Below are 26891 nucleotides of genomic sequence, written 5' to 3' on the forward strand. Positions count from 1 at the left end.
ATCTGATTGATGTGCTGGTATTGTGTCCGGTGGCTGACTGGTTGTGACTAACACTAGGAACATGCTAGTGTTGAGCCCTATAAAGTCTGCCATGAGGACGGAATCACGAAATACAGACATTTTAAAACAGAATTCAACAATATTCTAAAATGTGTTGAAGTTTAGTAGGAAATCAAATAAATGTATTGAATTTAGTAGAAAACATATATTAGTTTGAACCCAGTTAATCAAAACATATGAACAAAATGATTTGGTATTTTGCAGTGAGGCCTTTGCTAGCTGGGACAGAGCCCTCGGTCCAGGCCTGATTTGCTAGCTGGGACAGAGCCTCGGTCCAGGCCTGGATGCTAAAGAGCAGGCCTGGACCTGAGCATGCTAGCTGAGACAGAGCCTCGGTCCAGGCCTGGATAAACAACCTGAGCATGCTAGCTGGGACAGAGCCTCGGTCCAGGCCTGGATAAACAACCTGAGCATGCTAGCTGGGATAGAGCCTCGGTCCAGGCCTGGATAAACAACCTGAGCATGCCTAGGCCTGATAAACAACCTGAGCATGCTAGCAGAGCTCGGTCCAGGCCTGGATAAACAACCTGAGCATGCTAGCTGAGACAGAGCCTCGGTCCAGGCCTGGATAAACAACCTGAGCATGCTAGCTGGGACAGAGCCTCGGTCCAGGCCTGGATAAACAACCTGAGCATGCTAGCTGGGACAGAGCCTCGGTCCAGGCCTGGATAAACAACCTGAGCATGCTAGCTGAGACAGAGCCTCGGTCCAGGCCTGGATAAACAACCTGAGCATGCTAGCTGGGACAGAGCCTCGGTCCAGGCCTGGATAAAACAATAGGCTGCCTTCTTTCTATGTCCTATCTCTCAACACAAAGTCAGAAACCGCATATAACCTTGACTCTGCATCCAGCAGCCTCTCTTCCTGGAGCTTGTAAATACATATATTTTATGACTCTACTCTGACTCTATCAAACCAGCCAATTGATCAGGTCTTCTATGGCTCTACTTTTCCCCTCCTCCTAGTCTATTCTTTTTTTCCTGTCCTCTTGACTGTGTTCTAACGTTGGTGTTGATCTGTCTTTCTACCAATCTTGTCTGACATGCAGTCTGTCTCTAGGGGCACAGCACTACTAGTGGCAGCTCTCTGAGGTAATAATGATAGAGATATATTTTACTGTAGCATGAAGAAATACCTCAGATCTAGGGCTGGGCGATTATGGCCAAAATCTCACATATCCCGATAATGATACATATCACGATTATAGCAATTTTTTTGTAAATTCAATTTCTGCATATTGAAAATTTCCACACTGTCCCGTAGGCCTGCATTATATGGGCAAGTCATCTGGGCCTTATTTTTAACCAAATGTTGCAATTTGACTTGAGATTTAGAGCGAAACACTTGGGTTAACTGTTGGAATCATGGGATTAGAATGTATATTATAATTATATAGTTAAAATATAATTGGGCACTTTTAATACAGTGTTTGACTGAGACAACGAATGAAATTGCCGCCAGGGAGGAGTTGATGTGACAGGGTAGGAACTAATGTGTTGATAAGTGTTTCCTAGGGGATCCTATAATCTTTGGCTAGATTGAACGTGTTGTCATAACTACTTCATGTAGCTAACATATTCTTGCGTTGCGTTTTACCTCTTTAATTTATAAGACACTGTTGCACAAACAACATGCTGATTTAGGCCTCCACAATCACTGGTATTATCAGGCTGTATTAGCTAGCTAAGTTACGTTTGCTCTTACGCAGTACATTTATTAGCTAGCTAGCGATTAGCATTAGTGGCTAACAATTAGCGGCTAACAAGATTTAGGAAGAACTTACTAAGAAAAGAAAAACAAGCTAATAGTGTAATTATAGAACGCTAGTATATGTATATATTAAGAAGCAAAGGGAAAGCAGCATTGTTGTCGTCAACAGTGTTACTTGTGCTGCATTGACCAGGCAGACTGAACACACGGGTCACGTGGTCGAGGAACATCCAATGCGCTCCTTGAGTGACATGGGGCGGGCTAGGTGTGTGCGGAAGGCGTCATAAAGAGAGAGAGGAACACATGGACGTTACACACTGCCATCTCATTTAACAAGTCAAACATTAGAAGGTAAAGTTAAAAAGCCAAACCAGTCCGTGCATCAATACCGGTATATCGCTAAACACAGTATACCGCCCAGCCCTACTCAGATCATTCATAGATTCACCTATTCATCGTTTTTTTTATGGCGTTTGCTAGTCTTTTATCGTTTTGGTATTTTCTGTGATGTTGTCAAGCTGTGCTGCACACAAACCACTAATGTTCCCTTCATGATAGTACACATCCTGTCTGTTCCCAGTTCTGTTATGGAAAAGGTTCTGCGTTGTCATAAGCTGTTTGAAAACACGATGATAAACACTGTGAATAGATTCTAGGAATTTAACTTATGTAGTAGTTTTACACAAACACAAACACTCCCTCAGCCTGTTACTGTATCAGAACACAAACACTCCCTCAGCCTGTTACTGTATCAGAACACAAACACTCCCTCAGCCTGTTACTGTATCAGAACACAAACACTCCCTCAGCCTGTTACTGTATCAGAACACAAACACTCCCTCAGCCTGTTACTGTATCAGAACACAACAACACAAACACTCCCTCAGCATGTTACTGTATCAGAACACAAACACTCCTCAGCCTGTTACTGTATCAGAACACAAACAAACACTCCCTCAGCCTCCAGAACACAAACAAACATCAGCCTGTTACTGTATCAGAACACAAAACACAAACACTCCCTCAGCCTGTTACTGTATCAGAACACAAACACAACAACACAAACACTCCCTCAGTCCTGTTACTGTTATCAGAACACAACAACACAAACACTCCCTCAGCCTGTTACTGTATCAGAACACAAACACTCCCTCAGCCTGTTACTGTATCAGAACACAACAACACAAACACTCCCTCAGCCTGTTACTGTATCAGAACACAACAACACAAACACTCCCTCAGCCTGTTACTGTATCAGAACACAAACACTCACTCCTCAGCCTGTTACTGTATCAGAACACAAACACTCCCTCAGCCTGTTACTGTATCAGAACACAACAACAAAACACTCCCTCAGCCTGTTACTGTATCAGAACACAAACACTCCCTCAGCCTGTTACTGTATCAGAACACAACAACACAAACACTCCCTCAGTCTGTTACTGTATCAGAACACAAACACTCCCTCAGCCTGTTACTGTATCAGAACACAACAACACAAACACTCCCTCAGCCTGTTACTGTATCAGAACACAAACACTCCCTCAGCCTGTTACTGTATCAGAACACAACAACACAAACACTCCCTCAGCCTGTTACTGTATCAGAACACAAACACTCCCTCAGCCTGTTACTGTATCAGAACACAAACACAAACACTCCCTCAGCCTGTTACTGTATCAGAACACAAACACTCCCTCAGCCTGTTACTGTATCAGAACACAAACACTCCCTCAGCCTGTTACTGTATCAGAACACAAACACTCCCTCAGTCTGTTACTGTATCAGAACACAAACACTCCCTCAGCCTGTTACTGTATCAGAACACAAACACTCCCTCAGCCTGTTACTGTATTTTGTCGGAGCACAGTAAGATACTGGAGCCATGATGTCATGAGGAGAGGGGAGGCGTTTAGAGGACAGTGTTATCCCTGTGGTGACTCTAACTGTGTGTGTGTGTGTGTGTGTGTAGGGCCAGGGGGCGATCACAGAGAAGCTGAGGAGCTTCAGTATGCACGACCTGACTCAGATACCCCTCGACGATGCAGCAGCCAATCAGATCTATACGGCCCATGCCGGCAACCCTGCCGTGAGCAGGAGGGCGCTCGCCGCAAACTCGACCGACAGAACAGGTAGGACATGTTCCCCCACACACACACACACACACACACACACACACAGGTCCTTACATGAACCCATCACCTAGTACCTTCCACTGGTCTGTTAATCATTGATTTGAGGAGGGAGCCAATTATACCACAGTAAGACTCTGGTCTCCACCTTCCTCAAACATCCTCTATAGCTGGGTCTGTGTTGAGTAACGTGGGTTAACCCTCCCTGTGAGTAACGTGGGTTAACCCTCCCTGTGAGTAACACGGGTTAACCCTCCCTGTGAGTAACACGGGTTAACCCTCCCTATGAGTAACATGGGTTAACCCTCCCTATGAGTAACACGGGTTAACCCTCCCTGTGAGTAACATGGGTTAACCCTCCCTGTGAGTAACATGGGTTAACCCTCCCTGTGAGTAACGTGGGTTAACCCTCCCTGTGAGTAACACGGGTTAACCCTCCCTATGAGTAACACGGGTTAACCCTCCCTATGAGTAACATGGGTTAACCCTCCCTATGAGTAACATGGGTTAACCCTCCCTATGAGTAACATGGGTTAACCCTCCCTGTGAGTAACGTGGGTTAACCCTCCCTGTGAGTAACGTGGGTTAACCCTCCCTGTGAGTAACGTGGGTTAACCCTCCCTGTGAGTAACGTGGGTTAACCCTCCCTATGAGTAACATGGGTTAACCCTCCCTATGAGTAACACGGGTTAACCCTCCCTATGAGTAACACGGGTTAACCCTCCCTATGAGTAACATGGGTTAACCCTCCCTATGAGTAACACGGGTTAACCCTCCCTATGAGTAACGTGGGTTAACCCTCCCTATGAGTAACATGGGTTAACCCTCCCTATGAGTAACACGGGTTAACCCTCCCTGTTCCCTATGAGTAACATGGGTTAACCCTCCCTGTTCCCTATGAGTAACATGGGTTAACCCTCCCTATGACTCTATAGCTGGGTCTGTGTTGAGTAACACGGGTTAACCCTCCCTGTGAGTAACGTGGGTTAACCCTCCCTGTGAGTAACACGGGTTAACCCTCCCTATGAGTAACATGGGTTAACCCTCCCTATGACTCTATAGCTGGGTCTGTGTTGAGTAACGTGGGTTAACCCTCCCTATGACTCTATAGCTGGGTCTGTGTTGAGTAACGTGGGTTAACCCTCCCTATGACTCTATAGCTGGGTCTGTGTTGAGTAACACGGGTTAACCCTCCCTATGAGTAACGTGGGTTAACCCTCCCTATGACTCTATAGCTGGGTCTGTGTTGAGTAACGTGGGTTAACCCTCCCTATGAGTAACACGGGTTAACCCTCCCTATGAGTAACATGGGTTAACCCTCCCTATGACTAACATGGGTCTGTGTTGAGTAACGTGGGTTAACCCTCCCTGTGAGTAACGTGGGTTAACCCTCCCTATGAGTAACATGGGTTAACCCTCCCTATGACTCTATAGCTGGGTCTGTGTTGAGTAACATGGGTTAACCCTCCCTATGAGTAACATGGGTTAACCCTCCCTATGAGTAACATGGGTTAACCCTCCCTATGAGTAACATGGGTTAACCCTCCCTATGAGTAACATGGGTTAACCCTCCCTGTGAGTAACATGGGTTAACCCTCCCTGTTCCCTATGAGTAACATGGGTTAACCCTCCCTATGAGTAACATGGGTTAACCCTCCCTATGAGTAACACGGGTTAACCCTCCCTATGAGTAACACGGGTTAACCCTCCCTATGAGTAACACGGGTTAACCCTCCCTGGGAGGGGTTGGTTCTGTTCACCTCAGGTTGACAGAGGATCAGTACAGGGAGGGGTTGGTTGGTTCTGTTCTCCTCAGGTTGACAGAGGATCAGTACAGGGAGGGGTTGGTTCTGTTCTCCTCAGGTTGACAGAGGATCAGTACAGGGAGGGGTTGGTTCTGTTCTCCTCAGGTTGACAGAGGATCAGTACAGGGAGGGGTTGGTTCTGTTCTACTCAGGTTGACAGAGGATCAGTACAGGGGTTGGTTGGTTCTGTTCTACTCAGGTTGACAGAGGATCAGTACAGGGAGGGGTTGGTTCTGTTCTACTCAGGTTGACAGAGGATCAGTACAGGGAGGGGTTGGTTCTGTTCTACTCAGGTTGACAGAGGATCAGTACAGGGAGGGGTTGGTTGGTTCTGTTCTCCTCAGGTTGACAGAGGATCAGTACAGGGAGGGGTTGGTTCTGTTCTCCTCAGGTTGACAGAGGATCAGTACAGGGAGGGTTGGTTCTGTTCTCCTCAGGTTGACAGAGGATCAGTACAGGGAGGGTTGGTTCTGTTCTACTCAGGTTGACAGAGGATCAGTACAGGGAGGGGTTGGTTGGTTCTGTTCTACTCAGGTTGACAGAGGATCAGTACAGGGAGGGGTTGGTTGGTTCTGTTCTACTCAGGTTGACAGAGGATCAGTACAGGGAGGGGTTGGTTCTGTTCTCCTCAGGTTGACAGAGGATCAGTACAGGGGTTGGTTGGTTCTGTTCTCCTCAGGTTGACAGAGGATCAGTACAGGGAGGGGTTGGTTGGTTCTGTTCTACTCAGGTTGACAGAGGATCAGTACAGGGAGGGGTTGGTTCTGTTCTACTCAGGTTGACAGAGGATCAGTACAGGGAGGGGTTGGTTCTGTTCTCCTCAGGTTGACAGAGGATGAGTACAGGGAGGGGTTGGTTCTGTTCACCTCAGGTTGACAGAGGATCAGTACAGGGAGGGGTTGGTTCTGTTCACCTCAGGTTGACAGAGGATCAGTACAGGGAGGGGTTGGTTCTGTTCTACTCAGGTTGACAGAGGATCAGTACAGGGAGGGGTTGGTTCTGTTCTCCAGGTTGACAGAGGATCAGTACAGGGAGGGGTTGGTTAGTTCTGTTCTCAGGGAGGGATAGTCACATTACTCGTCATCACGCAAGTATGCTCTTGGCTGGACTGCTCTGGGCTGGACTGCTCTGGGCTGGACTGCTCTGGGCTGGACTGCTCTGGGCTGGACTGTTCTGGGCTGTTCTGGACTAGCTCAGCTATGACCAGTCAGAGGTATGCTAGACAGATAAATAAATCATTAGTGGGATGAATGGAATGGGCTCCTCACCTTTTGTCGTACTAGGAAAATGATATCTGATATGGAGAATTAGATATTTCTCCTAAAACCGCTGTCAACCAATAGGGCTCAATAGCTTCATCTGATACCAGTTTGCCTTGGACTGTGTGAAGGCTAGCATAAAAAAAAAACATTTCTTAGGTTGCAGAAAGTTTAAATCCTCAAACAAATATGAACAGCCTTGTAGAGTTAATAGTGGCTCCAGATCCCAAGGATCTTTCTAGAATGGAGAGCAGATGTGACTACAGGAACAAAGGAGAGGAGGACTGGAGGCTGTTACTATGTTACTGCTGCCCCCTGGTGGAGGCTGGTAGAATGGCAGCTGTTGTGACTCACAACACATAACAGCCCCAGTCAGTTAGTAGGGGTCATAGCCCAGCCCCAGTCAGAGTAGGGGTCATAGCAGATATTACAGAACAGCCCAGTCAGTTAGTAGGGGTCATAGCCCAGTGATATTACAGAACAGCCCCAGTCAGTTAGTAGGGGTCATAGCCCAGTGATGGTATTACAGAACAGCCCCAGTCAGTTAGTAGGGGTCATAGCCCAGTGATATTACAGAACAGCCCCAGTCAGTTAGTAGGGTCATAGCCCAGTGATATTACAGAACAGCCCCAGTCAGTTAGTAGGGTCATAGCCCAGTGATGATATTACAGAACAGCCCCAGTCAGTTAGTAGGGGTCATAGCCCAGTGATATTTACAGAACAGCCCCAGTCAGTTAGTAGGGGTCATAGCCCATGATGATACAGTTAGTAGGGGTCATATTCCTAATGATTACAGAACAGCCCCAGTCAGTTAGATTGGACAGCCCCAGTCAGTGAAGAACAGCCCCAGTCAGTTAAGGGGTCATAGCCCAGTGATGGTTTACAGAACAGCCCCAGTCAGTTAGTAGGGGTCATAGCCCAGTGATGATATTACAGAACAGCCCCAGTCAGTTAGTAGGGGTCATAGCCCAGTGATGATTTCAGAACAGCCCCAGTCAGTTAGTAGGGGTCATAGCCCAGTGATGATTACAGAACAGCCCCAGTCAGTTAGTAGGGGTCATAGCCCAGTGATGATATTACAGAACAGCCCCAGTCAGTTAGTAGGGGTCATAGCCCAGTGATGGTATTACAGAACAGCCCCAGTCAGTTAGTAGGGGTCATAGCCCAGTGATGGTATTACAGAACAGCCCCAGTCAGTTGGTAGTAGGGGTCATAGCCCAGTGATGATATTACAGAACAGCCCCAGTCAGTTAGTAGGGGTCATAGCCCAGTGATGATATTACAGAACAGCCCCAGTCAGTTAGTAGGGGTCATAGCCCAGTGATATTACAGAACAGCCCCAGTCAGTTAGTAGGGGTCATAGCCCAGTGATGATATTACAGAACAGCCCCAGTCAGTTAGTAGGGTCATAGCCCAGTGATGGTATTACAGAACAGCCCCAGTCAGTTAGTAGGGGTCATAGCCCAGTGATGATATTACAGAACAGCCCCAGTCAGTTAGTAGGGGTCATAGCCCAGTGATGGTATTACAGAACAGCCCCAGTCAGTTAGTAGGGGTCATAGCCCAGTGATGATATTACAGAACAGCCCCAGTCAGTTAGTAGGGGTCATAGCCCAGTGATGATATTACAGAACAGCCCCAGTCAGTTAGTAGGGTCATAGCCCAGTGATGATATTACAGAACAGCCCCAGTCAGTTAGTAGGGGTCATAGCCCAGTGATGATATTACAGAACAGCCCCAGTCAGTTAGTAGGGGTCATAGCCCAGTGATATTACAGAACAGCCCCAGTCAGTTAGTAGGGGTCATAGCCCAGTGATGGTATTACAGAACAGCCCCAGTCAGTTAGTAGGGGTCATAGCCCAGTGATATTACAGAACAGCCCCAGTCAGTTAGTAGGGGTCATAGCCCAGTGATATTACAGAACAGCCCCAGTCAGTTAGTAGGGGTCATAGCCCAGTGATATTACAGAACAGCCCCAGTCAGTTAGTAGGGGTCATAGCCCAGTGATGATATTACAGAACAGCCCCAGTCAGTTAGTAGGGGTCATAGCCCAGTGATATTTAGTAGGGGTCAGAACAGCCCCAGTCAGTTAGTAGGGGTCATAGCCCAGTGATGATATTACAGAACAGCCCCAGTCAGTTAGTAGGGGTCATAGCCCAGTGATGATTACAGAACAGCCCCAGTCAGTTAGTAGGGGTCATAGCCCAGTGATATTACAGAACAGCCCCAGTCAGTTAGTAGGGGTCATAGCCCAGTGATGATATTACAGAACAGCCCCAGTCAGTTAGTAGGGGTCATAGCCCAGTGATGATATTACAGAACAGCCCCAGTCAGTTAGTAGGGGTCATAGCCCAGTGATATTACAGAACAGCCCCAGTCAGTTAGTAGGGGTCATAGCCCAGTGATATTACAGAACAGCCCCAGTCAGTTAGTAGGGGTCATGATATTACAGAACAGCCAGTGATGATATTATTACAGAACAGCCCCAGTCAGTTAGTAGGGGTCATAGCCCAGTGATATATTACAGAACAGCCCCAGTCAGTTAGTAGGGGTCATAGCCCAGTGATGATATTACAGAACAGCCCAGTCAGTTAGTAGGGGTCATAGCCCAGTGATATTACAGAACAGCCCCAGTCAGTTAGTAGGGGTCATAGCCCAGTGATATTACAGAACAGCCCCAGTCAGTTAGTAGGGGTCATAGCCCAGTGATATTACAGAACAGCCCCAGTCAGTTAGTAGGGGTCATAGCCCAGTGATATATTACAGAACAGCCCCAGTCAGTTAGTAGGGGTCATAGCCCAGTGATATTACAGAACAGCCCCAGTCAGTTAGTAGGGGTCATAGCCCAGTGATGATTACAGAACAGCCCCAGTCAGTTAGTAGGGGTCAGGGGCCCCCAGTGATGGGTATTACAGAACAGCCCCAGTCAGTTAGTAGGGGTCATAGCCCAGTGATATTACAGAACAGCCCCAGTCAGTTAGTAGGGGTCATAGCCCAGTGATGATATTACAGAACAGCCCCAGTCAGTTAGTAGGGTCATAGCCCAGTGATATTACAGAACAGCCCCAGTCAGTTAGTAGGGGTCATAGCCCAGTGATGATATTACAGAACAGCCCCAGTCAGTTAGTAGGGGTCATAGTGATGATATTACAGAACAGACCCAGTCAGTTATAGGGGTCATTAGCCCAGAACAGAACAGCCCAGTCAGTTAGTAGGGGTCATAGCCCAGTGATGATTTACAGAACAGCCCCAGTCAGTTAGTAGGGGTCATAGCCCAGTGATATTTACAGAACAGCCCCAGTCAGTGAGGGTATTATTACAGAACAGCCCCAGTCAGTTAGTAGGGGTCATAGCCCAGTGATATTACAGAACAGCCCCAGTCAGTTAGTAGGGGTCATAGCCCAGTGATATTACAGAACAGCCCCAGTCAGTTAGTAGGGGTCATAGCCCAGTGATATTACAGAACAGCCCCAGTCAGTTAGTAGGGGTCATAGCCCAGTGACAGAACAGCCCCAGTCAGTTAGTAGGGGTCATAGCCCAGTGATGATATTACAGAACAGCCCCAGTCAGTTAGTAGGGGTCATAGCCCAGTGATGGTATTACAGAACAGCCCCAGTCAGTTAGTAGGGGTCATAGCCCAGTGATATTACAGAACAGCCCCAGTCAGTTAGTAGGGGTCATAGCCCAGTGATGATATTACAGAACAGCCCCAGTCAGTTAGTAGGGGTCATAGCCCAGTGATGATATTACAGAACAGCCCCAGTCAGTTAGTAGGGGTCATAGCCCAGTGATATTACAGAACAGCCCCAGTCAGTTAGTAGGGGTCATAGCCCAGTGATGGTATTACAGAACAGCCCCAGTCAGTTAGTAGGGGTCATAGCCCAGTGATGATATTACAGAACAGCCCCAGTCAGTTAGTAGGGTCATAGCCCAGTGATATTACAGAACAGCCCCAGTCAGTTAGTAGGGATCATAGCCCAGTGATGATATTACAGAACAGCCCCAGTCAGTTAGTAGGGGTCATAGCCCAGTGATGATATTACAGAACAGCCCCAGTCAGTTAGTAGGGGTCATAGCCCAGTGATATTACAGAACAGCCCCAGTCAGTTAGTAGGGGTCATAGCCCAGTGATGATATTACAGAACAGCCCCAGTCAGTTAGTAGGGGTCATAGCCCAGTGATATTACAGAACAGCCCCAGTCAGTTAGTAGGGGTCATGAGCCCAGTGATGATTACAGAACAGCCCCAGTCAGTTAGTAGGGGTCATAGCCCAGTGATATTACAGAACAGCCCCAGTCAGTTAGTAGGGGTCATAGCCCAGTGATATTACAGAACAGCCCCAGTCAGTTAGTAGGGGTCATAGCCCAGTGATGGTATTACAGAACAGCCCCAGTCAGTTAGTAGGGGTCATAGCCCAGTGATGGTATTACAGAACAGCCCCAGTCAGTTAGTAGGGGTCAGTGAGCCCAGTGATATTATTACAGAACAGCCCCAGTCAGTTAGTAGGGGTCATAGCCCAGTGATGGTATTACAGAACAGCCCCAGTCAGTTAGTAGGGGTCATAGCCCAGTGATGATATTACAGAACAGCCCCAGTCAGTTAGTAGGGGTCATAGCCCAGTGATATTACAGAACAGCCCCAGTCAGTTAGTAGGGGTCATAGCCCAGTGATGATTTACAGAACAGCCCCAGTCAGTTAGTAGGGGTCATAGCCCAGTGATGATATTACAGAACAGCCCCAGTCAGTTAGTAGGGGTCATAGCCCAGTGATATTACAGAACAGCCCCAGTCAGTTAGTAGGGGTCATAGCCCAGTGATATTACAGAACAGCCCCAGTCAGTTAGTAGGGGTCATAGCCCAGTGATATTACAGAACAGCCCCAGTCAGTTAGTAGGGATCATAGCCCAGTGATATTACAGAACAGCCCCAGTCAGTTAGTAGGGGTCATAGCCCAGTGATGATATTACAGAACAGCCCCAGTCAGTTAGTAGGGGTCATAGCCCAGTGATGATATTACAGAACAGCCCCAGTCAGTTAGTAGGGGTCATAGCCCAGTGATGATATTACAGAACAGCCCCAGTCAGTTAGTAGGGGTCATAGCCCAGTGATGGTATTACAGAACAGCCCCAGTCAGTTAGTAGGGGTCATAGCCCAGTGATATTACAGAACAGCCCCAGTCAGTTAGTAGGGGTCATAGCCCAGTGATGATATTACAGAACAGCCCCAGTCAGTTAGTAGGGGTCATAGCCCAGTGATATTACAGAACAGCCCCAGTCAGTTAGTAGGGGTCATAGCCCAGTGATATTACAGAACAGCCCCAGTCAGTTAGTAGGGGTCATAGCCCAGTGATGGTATTACAGAACAGCCCCAGTCAGTTAGTAGGGGTCATAGCCCAGTGATGGTATTACAGAACAGCCCCAGTCAGTTAGTAGGGGTCATAGCCCAGTGATATTACAGAACAGCCCCAGTCAGTTAGTAGGGGTCATAGCCCAGTGATATTACAGAACAGCCCCAGTCAGTTAGTAGGGGTCATGTAGCCCAGTGATGATATTACAGAACAGCCCCAGTCAGTTAGTAGGGGTCATAGCCCAGTGATATTACAGAACAGCCCCAGTCAGTCAGTAGTGGTGATGGAGTGGTGTAAATCTCGCCACCATTGGACTGTGGATCAGTGGAAACTTGTTCTCTGGAGTGATGAATCATGTTTCACCAACTGGCTGTCTGACGGACGAATCTGGGTTTGGCTGATGCCAGGAGAACGTTACCTTCCCCAATGCATCGTGCCAACTGTAAAGTTTGGTGGATGCTAGGAGAACGTTACCTTCCCCAATGCATCGTGCCAACTGTAAAGTTTGGTGGATGCTAGGAAAACGTTACCTTCCCCAATGCATCGTGCCAACTGTAAAGTTTGGTGGATGCTAGGAGAACGTTACCTTCCCCAATGCATCGTGCCAACTGTAAAGTTTGGTGGATGCTAGGAGAACGTTACCTTCCCCAATGCATCGTGCCAACTGTAAAGTTTGGTGGATGCTAGGAGAACGTTACCTTCCCCAATGCATCGTGCCAACTGTAAAGTTTGGTGGAGGAGGAATAATTGTCTGGGGCTGTTTTTCATGGTTCAGGACCCTTAGTTCCAGTGAAGGGAAATCTTAACACTACAGCGCACAATGACATTCTAGATGATTCTGTGCTTCCAACTTTGTGGCAACAGTTTGGGGAAGGCCATTTCCTGTTTCACCATGACAATGCCCTCATGCACAAAGTGTGGTCCAATCAGAAATGGTTTGTGGAGATCAGTGTGGAAGAACTTGACTGTCCTGCACAGTTTACACATACTTTAGGTCATGTAGTGTATGTTATAGCAATCTGTTAGGGGATAACACCGTTGGTTGTTGTGGCCTCAGCTGTGGAATTCATCCCCAGTGATTGGCTCTGTCCCCAGGCAGCCTGTCTCTCTCTCTCTCTCTCCAACACACCAGTCAGAATGTCAGTCAGCCCCCCTCGGACTCAGCACTTCTACCATGAGGACACGACCTAAGAGTCTGGTCAGAAGACCAAGATAACCTTCTTCTGGTTTAGTTGTATCCTGTCTAACTGATAGGGACCTGTCTAACTGATAGGGACATGTCTCACTGATATGGACATGTCTTCCCAGAGTACCCTGTCTAACTGATATGGACATGTCTCCCCAGAGTACCCTGTCTAACTGATAGGGACATGTCTAACTGATAGGGACATGTCTAACTGATAGGGACATGTCTCCCCAGAGTACCATGTCTAACTGATAGGGACATGTCTCCCCAGAGTACCCTGTCTAACTGATAGGGACATGTCTCCCCAGAGTACCCTGTCTAACTGATATGGACATGTCTTCCCAGAGTACTATGTCTAACTGCTATGGACATGTCTCCCCAGAGTACCCTGTCTAACTGATATGGACCTGTCTCCCCAGAGTACCCTGTCTAACTGATATGGACATGTCTAACTGATATGGACATGTCTTCCCAGAGTACCCTGTCTAAATAATATGGACATGTCTCCCCAGAGTACCCTGTCTAACTGATATGGACATGTCTCCCCAGAGTACCCTGTCTAACTGATATGGACATGTCTAACTGATATGGACATGTCTTCCCAGAGTACCCTGTCTAAATAATATGGACATGTCTAACTGAAATGGACATGTCTCCCCAGAGTACCCTGTCTAAATAATATGGACATGTCTAACTGAAATGGACATGTCTCCCCAGAGTACCCTGTCTAACTGATATGGACATGTCTAACTGAAATGGACATGTCTCCCCAGAGTACCCTGTCTAACTGATATGGACATGTCTAACTGCTATGGACATGTCTCCCCAGAGTACCCTGTCTAACTGATATGGACCTGTCTCCCCAGAGTACCCTGTCTAACTGATAGGGACATGTCTAACTGATATGGACATGTCTCCCCAGAGTACTATGCCTAACTGATAGGGACCTGTCTAACTGATAGGGACATGTCTCCCCAGAGTACCCTGTCTAACTGATAGGGACATGTCTCCCCAGAGTACTATGCCTAACTGATAGGGACCTGTCTAACTGATAGGGACATGTCTCCCCAGAGTACCCTGTCTAACTGATAGGGACCTGTCTAACTGATAGGGACATGTCTCCCCAGAGTACCCTGTCTAACTGATATGGACATGTCTCCCCAGAGTACTATGCCTAACTGATAGGGACCTGTCTAACTGATAGGGACATGTCTCCCCAGAGTACCCTGTCTAACTGATAGGGACATGTCTCCCCAGAGTACTATGATCAGGAGGACAGGACAGACGAGGAGGAGGAACAACTTTTCTCAGAGGACGAGGCTGTCACCCAGAGAGGTCTGAGGAGGTCCCAGAGTGTCAAGATCGTGCGCTCTAAAGCCCGCAAAGATGTAAGTCTGAATATAACACACTCTAAAGCCCGCAAAGATGTAAGTCTGAATATAACACACTCTAAAGCCCGCAAAGATGTAAGTCTGAATATAACACACTCTAAACATGTAAGTCTGAATATAACACACTCTAAAGATGTAAGTCTGAATATAACACACTCTAAAGCCCGCAAAGATGCAAGTCTGAATATAACTCACTCTAAAGATGTCTGTCTGAATATAACACACTCTAAAGATGTAAGTCTGAATATAACACACTCTAAAGCCCGCAAAGATGTCTGTCTGAATATAACTCACTGTAAAGATGTCTGTCTGAATATAACACACTCTAAAGCCCGCAAAGATGTCTGTCTGAATATAACTCACTGTAAAGATGTCTGTCTGAATATAACACACTCTAAAGCCCGCAAAGATGTAAGTCTGAATATAACACACTGTAAAGCCCGCAAAGATGTCTGTCTGAATATAACACACTCTAAAGATGTAAGTCTGAATATAACACACTCTAAAGCCCGCAAAGATGTCTGTCTGAATATAACTCACTGTAAAGATGTCTGTCTGAATATAACACACTGTAAAGATGTCTGTCTGAATATAACACACTGTAGAGATGTCTGTCTGAATATAACACACTGTAGAGATGTCTGTCTGAATATAACACACTGTAGAGATGTCTGTCTGAATATAACACACTGTAGAGATGTCTGTCTGAATATAACACACTGTAGAGATGTCTGTCTGAATATAACACACTGTAGAGATGTCTGTCTGAATACAACTCACTCTAAAGATGTCTGTCTGAATATAACTCACTCTAAAGATGTCTGTCTGAATATAACACACTGTAAAGATGTCTGTCTGAATATAACACACTGTAGAGATGTCTGTCTGAATATAACACACTCTGCTTGTTATCGTATATTAACTAGGTCAGAGTTATACCAGTCTGATGGTCTGTTCTGTTTCAGGAGGCTGTAATGCTTGTTATCGTATATTAACCAGGTCAGAGTTATACCAGTCTGATGGTCTGTTCTGTTTCAGGAGGCTGTAATGCTTGTTATCGTATATTAACTAGGTCAGAGTTATACCAGTCTGATGGTCTGTTTCAGGAGGCTGTAATGCTTGTTATCGTATATTAACTAGGTCAGAGTTATACCAGTCTGATGGTCTGTTTCAGGAGGCTGTAATGCTTGTTATCGTATATTAACTAGGTCAGAGTTATACCAGTCTGATGGTCTGTTTCAGGAGGCTGTAATGCTTGTTATCGTATATTAACTAGGTCAGAGTTATACCAGTCTGATGGTCTGTTCTGTTTCAGGAGGCTGTAATGCCTGTTATCGTATATTAACTAGGTCAGAGTTATACCAGTCTGATGGTCTGTTTCAGGAGGCTGTAATGCTTGTTATCGTATATTAACCAGGTCAGAGTTATACCAGTCTGATGGTCTGTTTCAGGAGGCTGTAATGCTTGTTATCGTATATTAACTAGGTCAGAGTTATACCAGTCTGATGGTCTGTTCTGTTTCAGGAGGCTGTAATGCTTGTTATCGTATATTAACTAGGTCAGAGTTATACCAGTCTGATGGTCTGTTTCAGGAGGCTGTAATGCTTGTTATCGTATATTAACTAGGTCAGAGTTATACCAGTCTGATGGTCTGTTTCAGGAGGCTGTAATGGCTGTAATTAACTAGGTCAGAGTTATACCAGTCTGATGGTCTGTTTCAGGAGGCTGTAATAACTAGGTCAGAGTTATACCAGTCTGATGGTCTGTTTCAGGAGGCTGTAATGCTTGTTATCGTATATTAACTAGGTCAGAGTTATACCAGTCTGATGGTCTGTTTCAGGAGGCTGTAATGCTTGTTATCGTATATTAACTAGGTCAGAGTTATACCAGTCTGATGGTCTGTTTCAGGAGGCTGTAATGCTTGTTATCGTATATTAACTAGGTCAGAGTTATACCAGTCTGATGGTCTGTTTCAGGAGGCTGTAATGCTTGTTATCGTATATTAACTAGGTCAGAGTTATACCAGTCTGATGGTCTGTTTCAGGAGGCTGTAATGCTTGTTATCGTATATTAACCAGGTCTTGTTAGTATATTAACTAGGTCAGAGTTATACCAGTCTGATGGTCTGTTTCAGGAGGCTGTAATGCTTGTTATCGTATATTAACTAGGTCAGAGTTATACCAGTCTGATGGTCTGTTTCAGGAGGCTGTAATGCTTGTTATCGTATATTAACTAGGTCAGAGTTATACCAGTCTGATGGTCTGTTTGTTTCAGGAGGCTGTAATGCTTGTTATCGTATATTAACTAGGTCAGAGTTATACCAGTCTGATGGTCTGTTTCAGGAGGCTGTAATGCTTGTTATCGTATATTAACTAGGTCAGAGTTATACCAGTCTGATCTGTCTGTTTCAGGAGGCTGTAATGCTTGTTATCGTATATTAACTAGGTCAGAGTTATACCAGTCTGATGGTCTGTTTCAGTCTGATGGTCTGTTTCAGGAGGCTGTAATGCTTGTTATCGTATATTAACTAGGTCAGAGTTATACCAGTCTGATGGTCTGTTTCAGGAGGCTGTAATGCTTGTTATCGTATATTAACTAGGTCAGAGTTATACCAGTCTGATGGTCTGTTTCAGGAGGCTGTAATGCTTGTTATCGTATATTAACTAGGTCAGAGTTATACCAGTCTGATGGTCTGTTCTGTTTCAGGAGGCTGTAATGCTTGTTATCGTATATTAACTAGGTCAGAGTTATACCAGTCTGATGGTCTGTTTCAGGAGGCTGTAATGCTTGTTATCGTATATTAACTAGGTCAGAGTTATACCAGTCTGATGGTCTGTTCTGTTTCAGGAGGCTGTAATGCTTGTTATCGTATATTAACTAGGTCAGAGTTATACCAGTCTGATGGTCTGTTTCAGGAGGCTGTAATGCTTGTTATCGTATATTAACTAGGTCAGAGTTATACCAGTCTGATGGTCTGTTTCAGGAGGCTGTAATGCTTGTTATCGTATATTAACTAGGTCAGAGTTATACCAGTCTGATGGTCTGTTTCAGGAGGCTGTAATGCTTGTTATCGTATATTAACTAGGTCAGAGTTATACCAGTCTGATGGTCTGTTTCAGGAGGCTGTAATGCTTGTTATCGTGTATTAACTAGGTCAGAGTTATACCAGTCTGATGGTCTGTTTCAGGAGGCTGTAATGCTTGTTATCGTATATTAACTAGGTCAGAGTTATACCAGTCTGATGGTCTGTTTCAGGAGGCTGTAATGCTTGTTATCGTATATTAACTAGGTCAGAGTTATACCAGTCTGATGGTCTGTTTCAGGAGGCTGTAATGCTTGTTATCGTATATTAACTAGGTCAGAGTTATACCAGTCTGATGGTCTGTTTCAGGAGGCTGTAATGCTTGTTATCGTATATTAACTAGGTCAGAGTTATACCAGTCTGATGGTCTGTTTCAGGAGGCTGTAATGCTTGTTATCGTATATTAACTAGGTCAGAGTTATACCAGTCTGATGGTCTGTTTCAGGAGGCTGTAATGCTTGTTATCGTATATTAACTAGGTCAGAGTTATACCAGTCTGATGGTCTGTTTCAGGAGGCTGTAATGCTTGTTATCAGGTCAGGTTATACTGATGGTCTGTTTCAATGTAATGCTTGTTATCGTATATTAACTAGGTCAGAGTTATACCAGTCTGATGGTCTGTTTCAGGAGGCTGTAATGCCTGTTATCGTATATTAACTAGGTCAGAGTTATACCAGTCTGATGGTCTGTTTCAGGAGGCTGTAATGCTTGTTATCGTATATTAACTAGGTCAGAGTTATACCAGTCTGATGGTCTGTTTCAGGAGGCTGTAATGCTTGTTATCGTATATTAACTAGGTCAGAGTTATACCAGTCTGATGGTCTGTTTCAGGAGGCTGTAGGCTGTCAAGTTATACCAGTCTTGTTCTGTTTCAGGAGGCTGTAATGCTTGTTATCGTATATTAACTAGGTCAGAGTTATACCAGTCTGATGGTCTGTTTCAGGAGGCTGTAATGCTTGTTATCGTATATTAACTAGGTCAGAGTTATACCAGTCTGATGGTCTGTTGTTTCAGGAGGCTGTAATGCTTGTTATCGTATATTAACTAGGTCAGAGTTATACCAGTCTGATGGTCTGTTTCAGGAGGCTGTAATGCTTGTTATCGTATATTAACTAGGTCAGAGTTATACCAGTCTGATGGTCTGTTTCAGGAGGCTGTAATGCTTGTTATCGTATATTAACTAGGTATTAACTAGGTCAGAGTTATACCAGTCTGATGGTCTGTTTCAGGAGGCTGTAATGCTTGTTATCGTATATTAACTAGGTCAGAGTTATACCAGTCTGATGGTCTGTTTCAGGAGGCTGTAATGCTTGTTATCGTATATTAACTAGGTCAGAGTTATACCAGTCTGATGGTCTGTTTCAGGAGGCTGTAATGCTTGTTATCGTATATTAACTAGGTCAGAGTTATACCAGTCTGATGGTCTGTTTCAGGAGGCTGTAATGCTTGTTATCGTATATTAACTAGGTCAGAGTTATACCAGTCTGATGGTCTGTTTCAGGAGGCTGTAATGCTTGTTATCGTATATTAACTAGGTCAGAGTTATACCAGTCTGATGGTCTGTTTCAGGAGGCTGTAATGCTTGTTATCGTATATTAACTAGGTCAGAGTTATACCAGTCTGATGGTCTGTTTCAGGAGGCTGTAATGCTTGTTATCGTATATTAACTAGGTCAGAGTTATACCAGTCTGATGGTCTGTTTCAGGAGGCTGTAATGCTTGTTATCGTATATTAACTAGGTCAGAGTTATACCAGTCTGATGGTCTGTTTCAGGAGGCTGTAATGCTTGTTATCGTATATTAACTAGGTCAGAGTTATACCAGTCTGATGGTCTGTTTCAGGAGGCTGTAATGCTTGTTATCGTATATTAACTAGGTCAGAGTTATACCAGTCTGATGGTCTGTTTCAGGAGGCTGTAATGCTTGTTATCGTATATTAACTAGGTCAGAGTTATACCAGTCTGATGGTCTGTTTCAGGAGGCTGTAATGCTTGTTATCGTATATTAACTAGGTCAGAGTTATACCAGTCTGATGGTCTGTTTCAGGAGGCTGTAATGCTTGTTATCGTATATTAACTAGGTCAGAGTTATACCAGTCTGATGGTCTGTTTCAGGAGGCTGTAATGCTTGTTATCGTATATTAACTAGGTCAGAGTTATACCAGTCTGATGGTCTGTTTCAGGAGGCTGTAATGCTTGTTATCGTATATTAACTAGGTCAGAGTTATACCAGTCTGATGGTCTGTTTCAGGAGGCTGTAATGCTTGTTATCGTATATTAACTGGTCAGGTTATACTCTGATGGTCTGTTTCAGGAGGCTGTAATGCTTGTTATCGTATATTAACTAGGTCAGAGTTATACCAGTCTGATGGTCTGTTTCAGGAGGCTGTAATGCTTGTTATCGTATATTAACTAGGTCAGAGTTATACCAGTCTGATGGTCTGTTTCAGGAGGCTGTAATGCTTGTTATCGTATATTAACTAGGTCAGAGTTATACCAGTCTGATGGTCTGTTTCAGGAGGCTGTAATGCTTGTTATCGTATATTAACTAGGTCAGAGTTATACCAGTCTGATGGTCTGTTTGTTTCAGGAGGCTGTAATGCTTGTTATCGTATATTAACTAGGTCAGAGTTATACCAGTCTGATGGTCTGTTTCAGGAGGCTGTAATGCTTGTTATCGTATATTAACTAGGTCAGAGTTATACCAGTCTGATGGTCTGTTTCAGGAGGCTGTAATGCTTGTTATCGTATATTAACTAGGTCAGAGTTATACCAGTCTGATGGTCTGTTTCAGGAGGCTGTAATGCTTGTTATCGTATATTAACTAGGTCAGAGTTATACCAGTCTGATGGTCTGTTTCAGGAGGCTGTAATGCTTGTTATCGTATATTAACTAGGTCAGAGTTATACCAGTCTGATGGTCTGTTTCAGGAGGCTGTAATGCTTGTTATCGTATATTAACTAGGTCAGAGTTATACCAGTCTGATGGTCTGTTTCAGGAGGCTGTAATGCTTGTTATCGTATATTAACTAGGTCAGAGTTATACCAGTCTGATGGTCTGTTTCAGGAGGCTGTAATGCTTGTTATCGTATATTAACTAGGTCAGAGTTATACCAGTCTGATGGTCTGTTTCAGGAGGCTGTAATGCTTGTTATCGTATATTAACTAGGTCAGAGTTATACCAGTCTGATGGTCTGTTTCAGGAGGCTGTAATGCTTGTTATCGTATATTAACTAGGTCAGAGTTATACCAGTCTGATGGTCTGTTTCAGGAGGCTGTAATGCTTGTTATCGTATATTAACTAGGTCAGAGTTATACCAGTCTGATGGTCTGTTTCAGGAGGCTGTAATGCTTGTTATCGTATATTAACTAGGTCAGAGTTATACCAGTCTGATGGTCTGTTTCAGGAGGCTGTAATGCTTGTTATCGTATATTAACTAGGTCAGAGTTATACCAGTCTGATGGTCTGTTTCAGGAGGCTGTAATGCTTGTTATCGTATATTAACTAGGTCAGAGTTATACCAGTCTGATGGTCTGTTTCAGGAGGCTGTAATGCTTGTTATCGTATATTAACTAGGTCAGAGTTATACCAGTCTGATGGTCTGTTTCAGGAGGCTGTAATGCTTGTTATCGTATATTAACTAGGTCAGAGTTATACCAGTCTGATGGTCTGTTTCAGGAGGCTGTAATGCTTGTTATCGTATATTAACTAGGTCAGAGTTATACCAGTCTGATGGTCTGTTTCAGGAGGCTGTAATGCTTGTTATCGTATATTAACTAGGTCAGAGTTATACCAGTCTGATGGTCTGTTTCAGGAGGCTGTAATGCTTGTTATCGTATATTAACTAGGTCAGAGTTATACCAGTCTGATGGTCTGTTTCAGGAGGCTGTAATGCTTGTTATCGTATATTAACTAGGTCAGAGTTATACCAGTCTGATGGTCTGTTTCAGGAGGCTGTAATGCTTGTTATCGTATATTAACTAGGTCAGAGTTATACCAGTCTGATGGTCTGTTTCAGGAGGCTGTAATGCTTGTTATCGTATATTAACTAGGTCAGAGTTATACCAGTCTGATGGTCTGTTTCAGGAGGCTGTAATGCTTGTTATCGTATATTAACTAGGTCAGAGTTATACCAGTCTGATGGTCTGTTTCAGGAGGCTGTAATGCTTGTTATCGTATATTAACTAGGTCAGAGTTATACCAGTCTGATGGTCTGTTTCAGGAGGCTGTAATGCTTGTTATCGTATATTAACTAGGTCAGAGTTATACCAGTCTGATGGTCTGTTTCAGGAGGCTGTAATGCTTGTTTCAGGTCAGAGTTATACCAGTCTGATGGTCTGTTTCAGGAGGCTGTAATGCTTGTTATCGTATATTAACTAGGTCAGAGTTATACCAGTCTGATGGTCTGTTCTGTTTCAGAGTTATACCAGTCTGAGGCTGTAATGCTTGTTATCGTATATTAACTAGGTCAGAGTTATACCAGTCTGATGGTCTGTTTCAGGAGGCTGTAATGCTTGTTATCGTATATTAACCAGGTCAGAGTTATACCAGTCTGATGGTCTGTTTCAGGAGGCTGTAATGCTTGTTATCGTATATTAACTAGGTCAGAGTTATACCAGTCTGATGGTCTGTTTCAGGAGGCTGTAATGCTTGTTATCGTATATTAACTAGGTCAGAGTTATACCAGTCTGATGGTCTGTTTCAGGAGGCTGTAATGCTTGTTATCGTATATTAACTAGGTCAGAGTTATACCAGTCTGATGGTCTGTTTCAGGAGGCTGTAATGCTTGTTATCGTATATTAACTCAGAGTTATACCAGTCTGATGGTCTGTTCTGTTTCAGGAGGCTGTAATGCTTGTTATCGTATATTAACTAGGTCAGAGTTATACCAGTCTGATGGTCTGTTCTGTTTCAGGAGGCTGTAATGCTTGTTATCGTATATTAACTAGGTCAGAGTTATACCAGTCTGATGGTCTGTTCTGTTTCAGGAGGCTGTAATGCTTGTTATCGTATATTAACTAGGTCAGAGTTATACCAGTCTGATGGTCTGTTTCAGGAGGCTGTAATGCTTGTTATCGTATATTAACTAGGTCAGAGTTATACCAGTCTGATGGTCTGTTTCAGGAGGCTGTAATGCTTGTTATCGTATATTAACTAGGTCAGAGTTATACCAGTCTGATGGTCTGTTTCAGGAGGCTGTAATGCTTGTTATCGTATATTAACTAGGTCAGAGTTATACCAGTCTGATGGTCTGTTTCAGGAGGCTGTAATGCTTGTTATCGTATATTAACTAGGTCAGAGTTATACCAGTCTGATGGTCTGTTTCAGTTTCAGGGCTGTAATGCTTGTTATCGTATATTAACTAGGTCAGAGTTATACCAGTCTGATGGTCTGTTTCAGGAGGCTGTAATGCTTGTTATCGTATATTAACTAGGTCAGAGTTATACCAGTCTGATGGTCTGTTTCTGTAATGCTTGTTATCATATTAACTAGGTCAGAGTTATACCAGTCTGATGGTCTGTTTCAGGAGGCTGTAATGCTTGTTATCGTATATTAACTAGGTCAGAGTTATACCAGTCTGATGGTCTGTTTCAGGAGGCTGTAATGCTTGTTATTAACTAGGTCATATTAACCAGTCTGATGGTCTGTTTCAGAGTTATACCAGTCTGATGGTCTGTTTCAGGAGGCTGTAATGCTTGTTATCGTATATTAACTAGGTCAGAGTTATACCAGTCTGATGGTCTGTTTCAGGAGGCTGTAATGCTTGTTATCGTATATTAACTAGGTCAGAGTTATACCAGTCTGATGGTCTGTTTCAGGAGGCTGTAATGCTTGTTATCGTATATTAACTAGGTCAGAGTTATACCAGTCTGATGGTCTGTTTCAGGAGGCTGGTCTGGTCAGAGTTATACCAGTCTGATGGTCTGTTTCAGGAGGCTGTAATGCTTGTTATCGTATATTAACTAGGTCAGAGTTATACCAGTCTGATGGTCTGTTTCAGGAGGCTGTAATGCTTGTTATCGTATATTAACTAGGTCAGAGTTATACCAGTCTGATGGTCTGTTTCAGGAGGCTGTAATGCTTGTTATCGTATATTAACTAGGTCAGAGTTATACCAGTCTGATGGTCTGTTTCAGGAGGCTGTAATGCTTGTTATCTTGTTATCAGAGTTATACCAGTTAACTTCTGTTTCAGGTCAGAGTTATACCAGTCTGATGGTCTGTTTCAGGAGGCTGTAATGCTTGTTATCGTATATTAACTAGGTCAGAGTTATACCAGTCTGATGGTCTGTTTCAGGAGGCTGTAATGCTTGTTATCGTATATTAACTAGGTCAGAGTTATACCAGTCTGATGGTCTGTTTCAGGAGGCTGTAATGCTTGTTATCGTATATTAACTAGGTCAGAGTTATACCAGTCTGATGGTCTGTTTCAGGAGGCTGTAATGCTTGTTATCGTATATTAACTAGGTCAGAGTTATACCAGTCTGATGGTCTGTTTCAGGAGGCTGTAATGCTTGTTATCGTATATTAACTAGGTCAGAGTTATACCAGTCTGATGGTCTGTTTCAGGAGGCTGTAATGCTTGTTATCGTATATTAACTAGGTCAGAGTTATACCAGTCTGATGGTCTGTTTCAGGAGGCTGTAATGCTTGTTATCGTATATTAACTAGGTCAGAGTTATACCAGTCTGATGGTCTGTTTCAGGAGGCTGTAATGCTTGTTATCGTATATTAACTAGGTCAGAGTTATACCAGTCTGATGGTCTGTTTCAGGAGGCTGTAATGCTTGTTATCGTATATTAACTAGGTCAGAGTTATACCAGTCTGATGGTCTGTTTCAGGAGGCTGTAATGCTTGTTATCGTATATTAACTAGGTCAGAGTTATACCAGTCTGATGGTCTGTTTCAGGAGGCTGTAATGCTTGTTATCGTATATTAACTAGGTCAGAGTTATACCAGTCTGATGGTCTGTTTCAGGAGGCTGTAATGCTTGTTATCGTATATTAACTAGGTCAGAGTTATACCAGTCTGATGGTCTGTTTCAGGAGGCTGTAATGCTTGTTATCTGATTATACCAGTCTGATGGTCTGTTTCAGGAGGCTGTAATGCTTGTTATCGTATATTAACTAGGTCAGAGTTATACCAGTCTGATGGTCTGTTTCAGGAGGCTGTAATGCTTGTTATCGTATATTAACTAGGTCAGAGTTATACCAGTCTGATGGTCTGTTTCAGGAGGCTGTAATGCTTGTTATCGTATATTAACTAGGTCAGAGTTATACCAGTCTGATGGTCTGTTTCAGGAGGCTGTAATGCTTGTTATCGTATATTAACTTCAGAGTTATACCAGTCTGATGGTCTGTTTCAGGAGGCTGTAATGCTTGTTATCGTATATTAACTAGGTCAGAGTTATACCAGTCTGATGGTCTGTTTCAGGAGGCTGTAATGCTTGTTATCGTATATTAACTAGGTCAGAGTTATACCAGTCTGATGGTCTGTTTCAGGAGGCTGTAATGCTTGTTATCGTATATTAACTAGGTCAGAGTTATACCAGTCTGATGGTCTGTTTCAGGAGGCTGTAATGCTTGTTATCGTATATTAACCAGGTCAGAGTTATACCAGTCTGATGGTCTGTTTCAGGAGGCTGTAATGCTTGTTATCGTATATTAACTAGGTCAGAGTTATACCAGTCTGATGGTCTGTTTCAGGAGGCTGTAATGCTTGTTATCGTATATTAACTAGGTCAGAGTTATACCAGTCTGATGGTCTGTTTCAGGAGGCTGTAATGCTTGTTATCGTATATTAACTAGGTCAGAGTTATACCAGTCTGATGGTCTGTTTCAGGAGGCTGTAATGCTTGTTATCGTATATTAACTAGGTCAGAGTTATACCAGTCTGATGGTCTGTTTCAGGAGGCTGTAATGCTTGTTATCGTATATTAACTAGGTCAGAGTTATACCAGTCTGATGGTCTGTTTCAGGAGGCTGTAATGCTTGTTATCGTATATTAACTAGGTCAGAGTTATACCAGTCTGATGGTCTGTTTCAGGAGGCTGTAATGCTTGTTATCGTATATTAACTAGGTCAGAGTTATACCAGTCTGATGGTCTGTTTCAGGAGGCTGTAATGCTTGTTATCGTATATTAACTAGGTCAGAGTTATACCAGTCTGATGGTCTGTTTCAGGAGGCTGTAATGCTTGTTATCGTATATTAACTAGGTCAGAGTTATACCAGTCTGATGGTCTGTTTCAGGAGGCTGTAATGCTTGTTATCGTATATTAACTAGGTCAGAGTTATACCAGTCTGATGGTCTGTTCTGTTTCAGGAGGCTGTAATGCTTGTTATCGTATATTAACTAGGTCAGAGTTATACCAGTCTGATGGTCTGTTCTGTTTCAGGAGGCTGTAATGCTTGTTATCGTATATTAACTAGGTCAGAGTTATACCAGTCTGATGGTCTGTTTCAGGAGGCTGTAATGCCTGTTATCGTATATTAACTAGGTCAGAGTTATACCAGTCTGATGGTCTGTTTCAGGAGGAGGTAATGCTTGTTATCGTGTATTAACTAGGTCAGAGTTATACCAGTCTGATGGTCTGTTTCAGGAGGCTGTAATGCTTGTTATCGTATATTAACCAGGTCAGAGTTATACCAGTCTGATGGTCTGTTTCAGGAGGCTGTAATGCTTGTTATCGTATATTAACTAGGTCAGAGTTATACCAGTCTGATGATGATAAACAATCTGTTCTGTCCAACAGGCCCGTTATGGATCTCTGAAGATCAAAGGGAAGCGGAGGCCGGTTCTGACTGCTGCTACCTACAGTGCCATGTAATGACCAGTCCAGGAGACGTGACTGCTGGCTGGTGCCATGGATGGTTTTCCTTCTGTAGTGCTCTACTGTTGACCAGAGCACGGTGGGTCCTGGCT

General features: G+C 44.1%; 1 protein-coding gene across 1 annotated transcript; it reads left to right on the top strand.

Moving 5' to 3' along the window:
* Window positions 1-3642: 3642 nt before the first annotated feature.
* On the top strand, window positions 3643-26891 carry LOC135569038 (receptor expression-enhancing protein 3-like). Its single transcript, XM_065015861.1, has 3 exons — window positions 3643-3902; window positions 14756-14886; window positions 26722-26891. The coding sequence occupies exons 1-3, from the start codon at window positions 3782-3784 to the stop codon at window positions 26794-26796; spliced, it is 327 nt and encodes a 108-aa protein (XP_064871933.1). The 5' UTR covers window positions 3643-3781; the 3' UTR covers window positions 26797-26891.

Source organism: Oncorhynchus nerka, unplaced genomic scaffold (genome assembly GCF_034236695.1).
Source record: "Oncorhynchus nerka isolate Pitt River unplaced genomic scaffold, Oner_Uvic_2.0 unplaced_scaffold_1249, whole genome shotgun sequence".
NCBI classification, from domain to species: domain Eukaryota; kingdom Metazoa; phylum Chordata; class Actinopteri; order Salmoniformes; family Salmonidae; genus Oncorhynchus; species Oncorhynchus nerka.

What these genes read in the sequence shown, in the direction of transcription:
- LOC135569038 (XM_065015861.1), top strand. Translation starts at nt 3,782, where the DNA reads ATGCACGACCTGACTCAGATACCCCTCGACGATGCAGCAGCCAATCAG. An exon ending in AAACTCGACCGACAGAACAG is followed by an intron (nt 3,903 to 14,755) that starts GTAGGACATGTT and finishes ATGTCTCCCCAG; the next exon opens with AGTACTATGATCAGGAGGAC. An exon ending in GCTCTAAAGCCCGCAAAGAT is followed by an intron (nt 14,887 to 26,721) that starts GTAAGTCTGAAT and finishes TCTGTCCAACAG; the next exon opens with GCCCGTTATGGATCTCTGAA.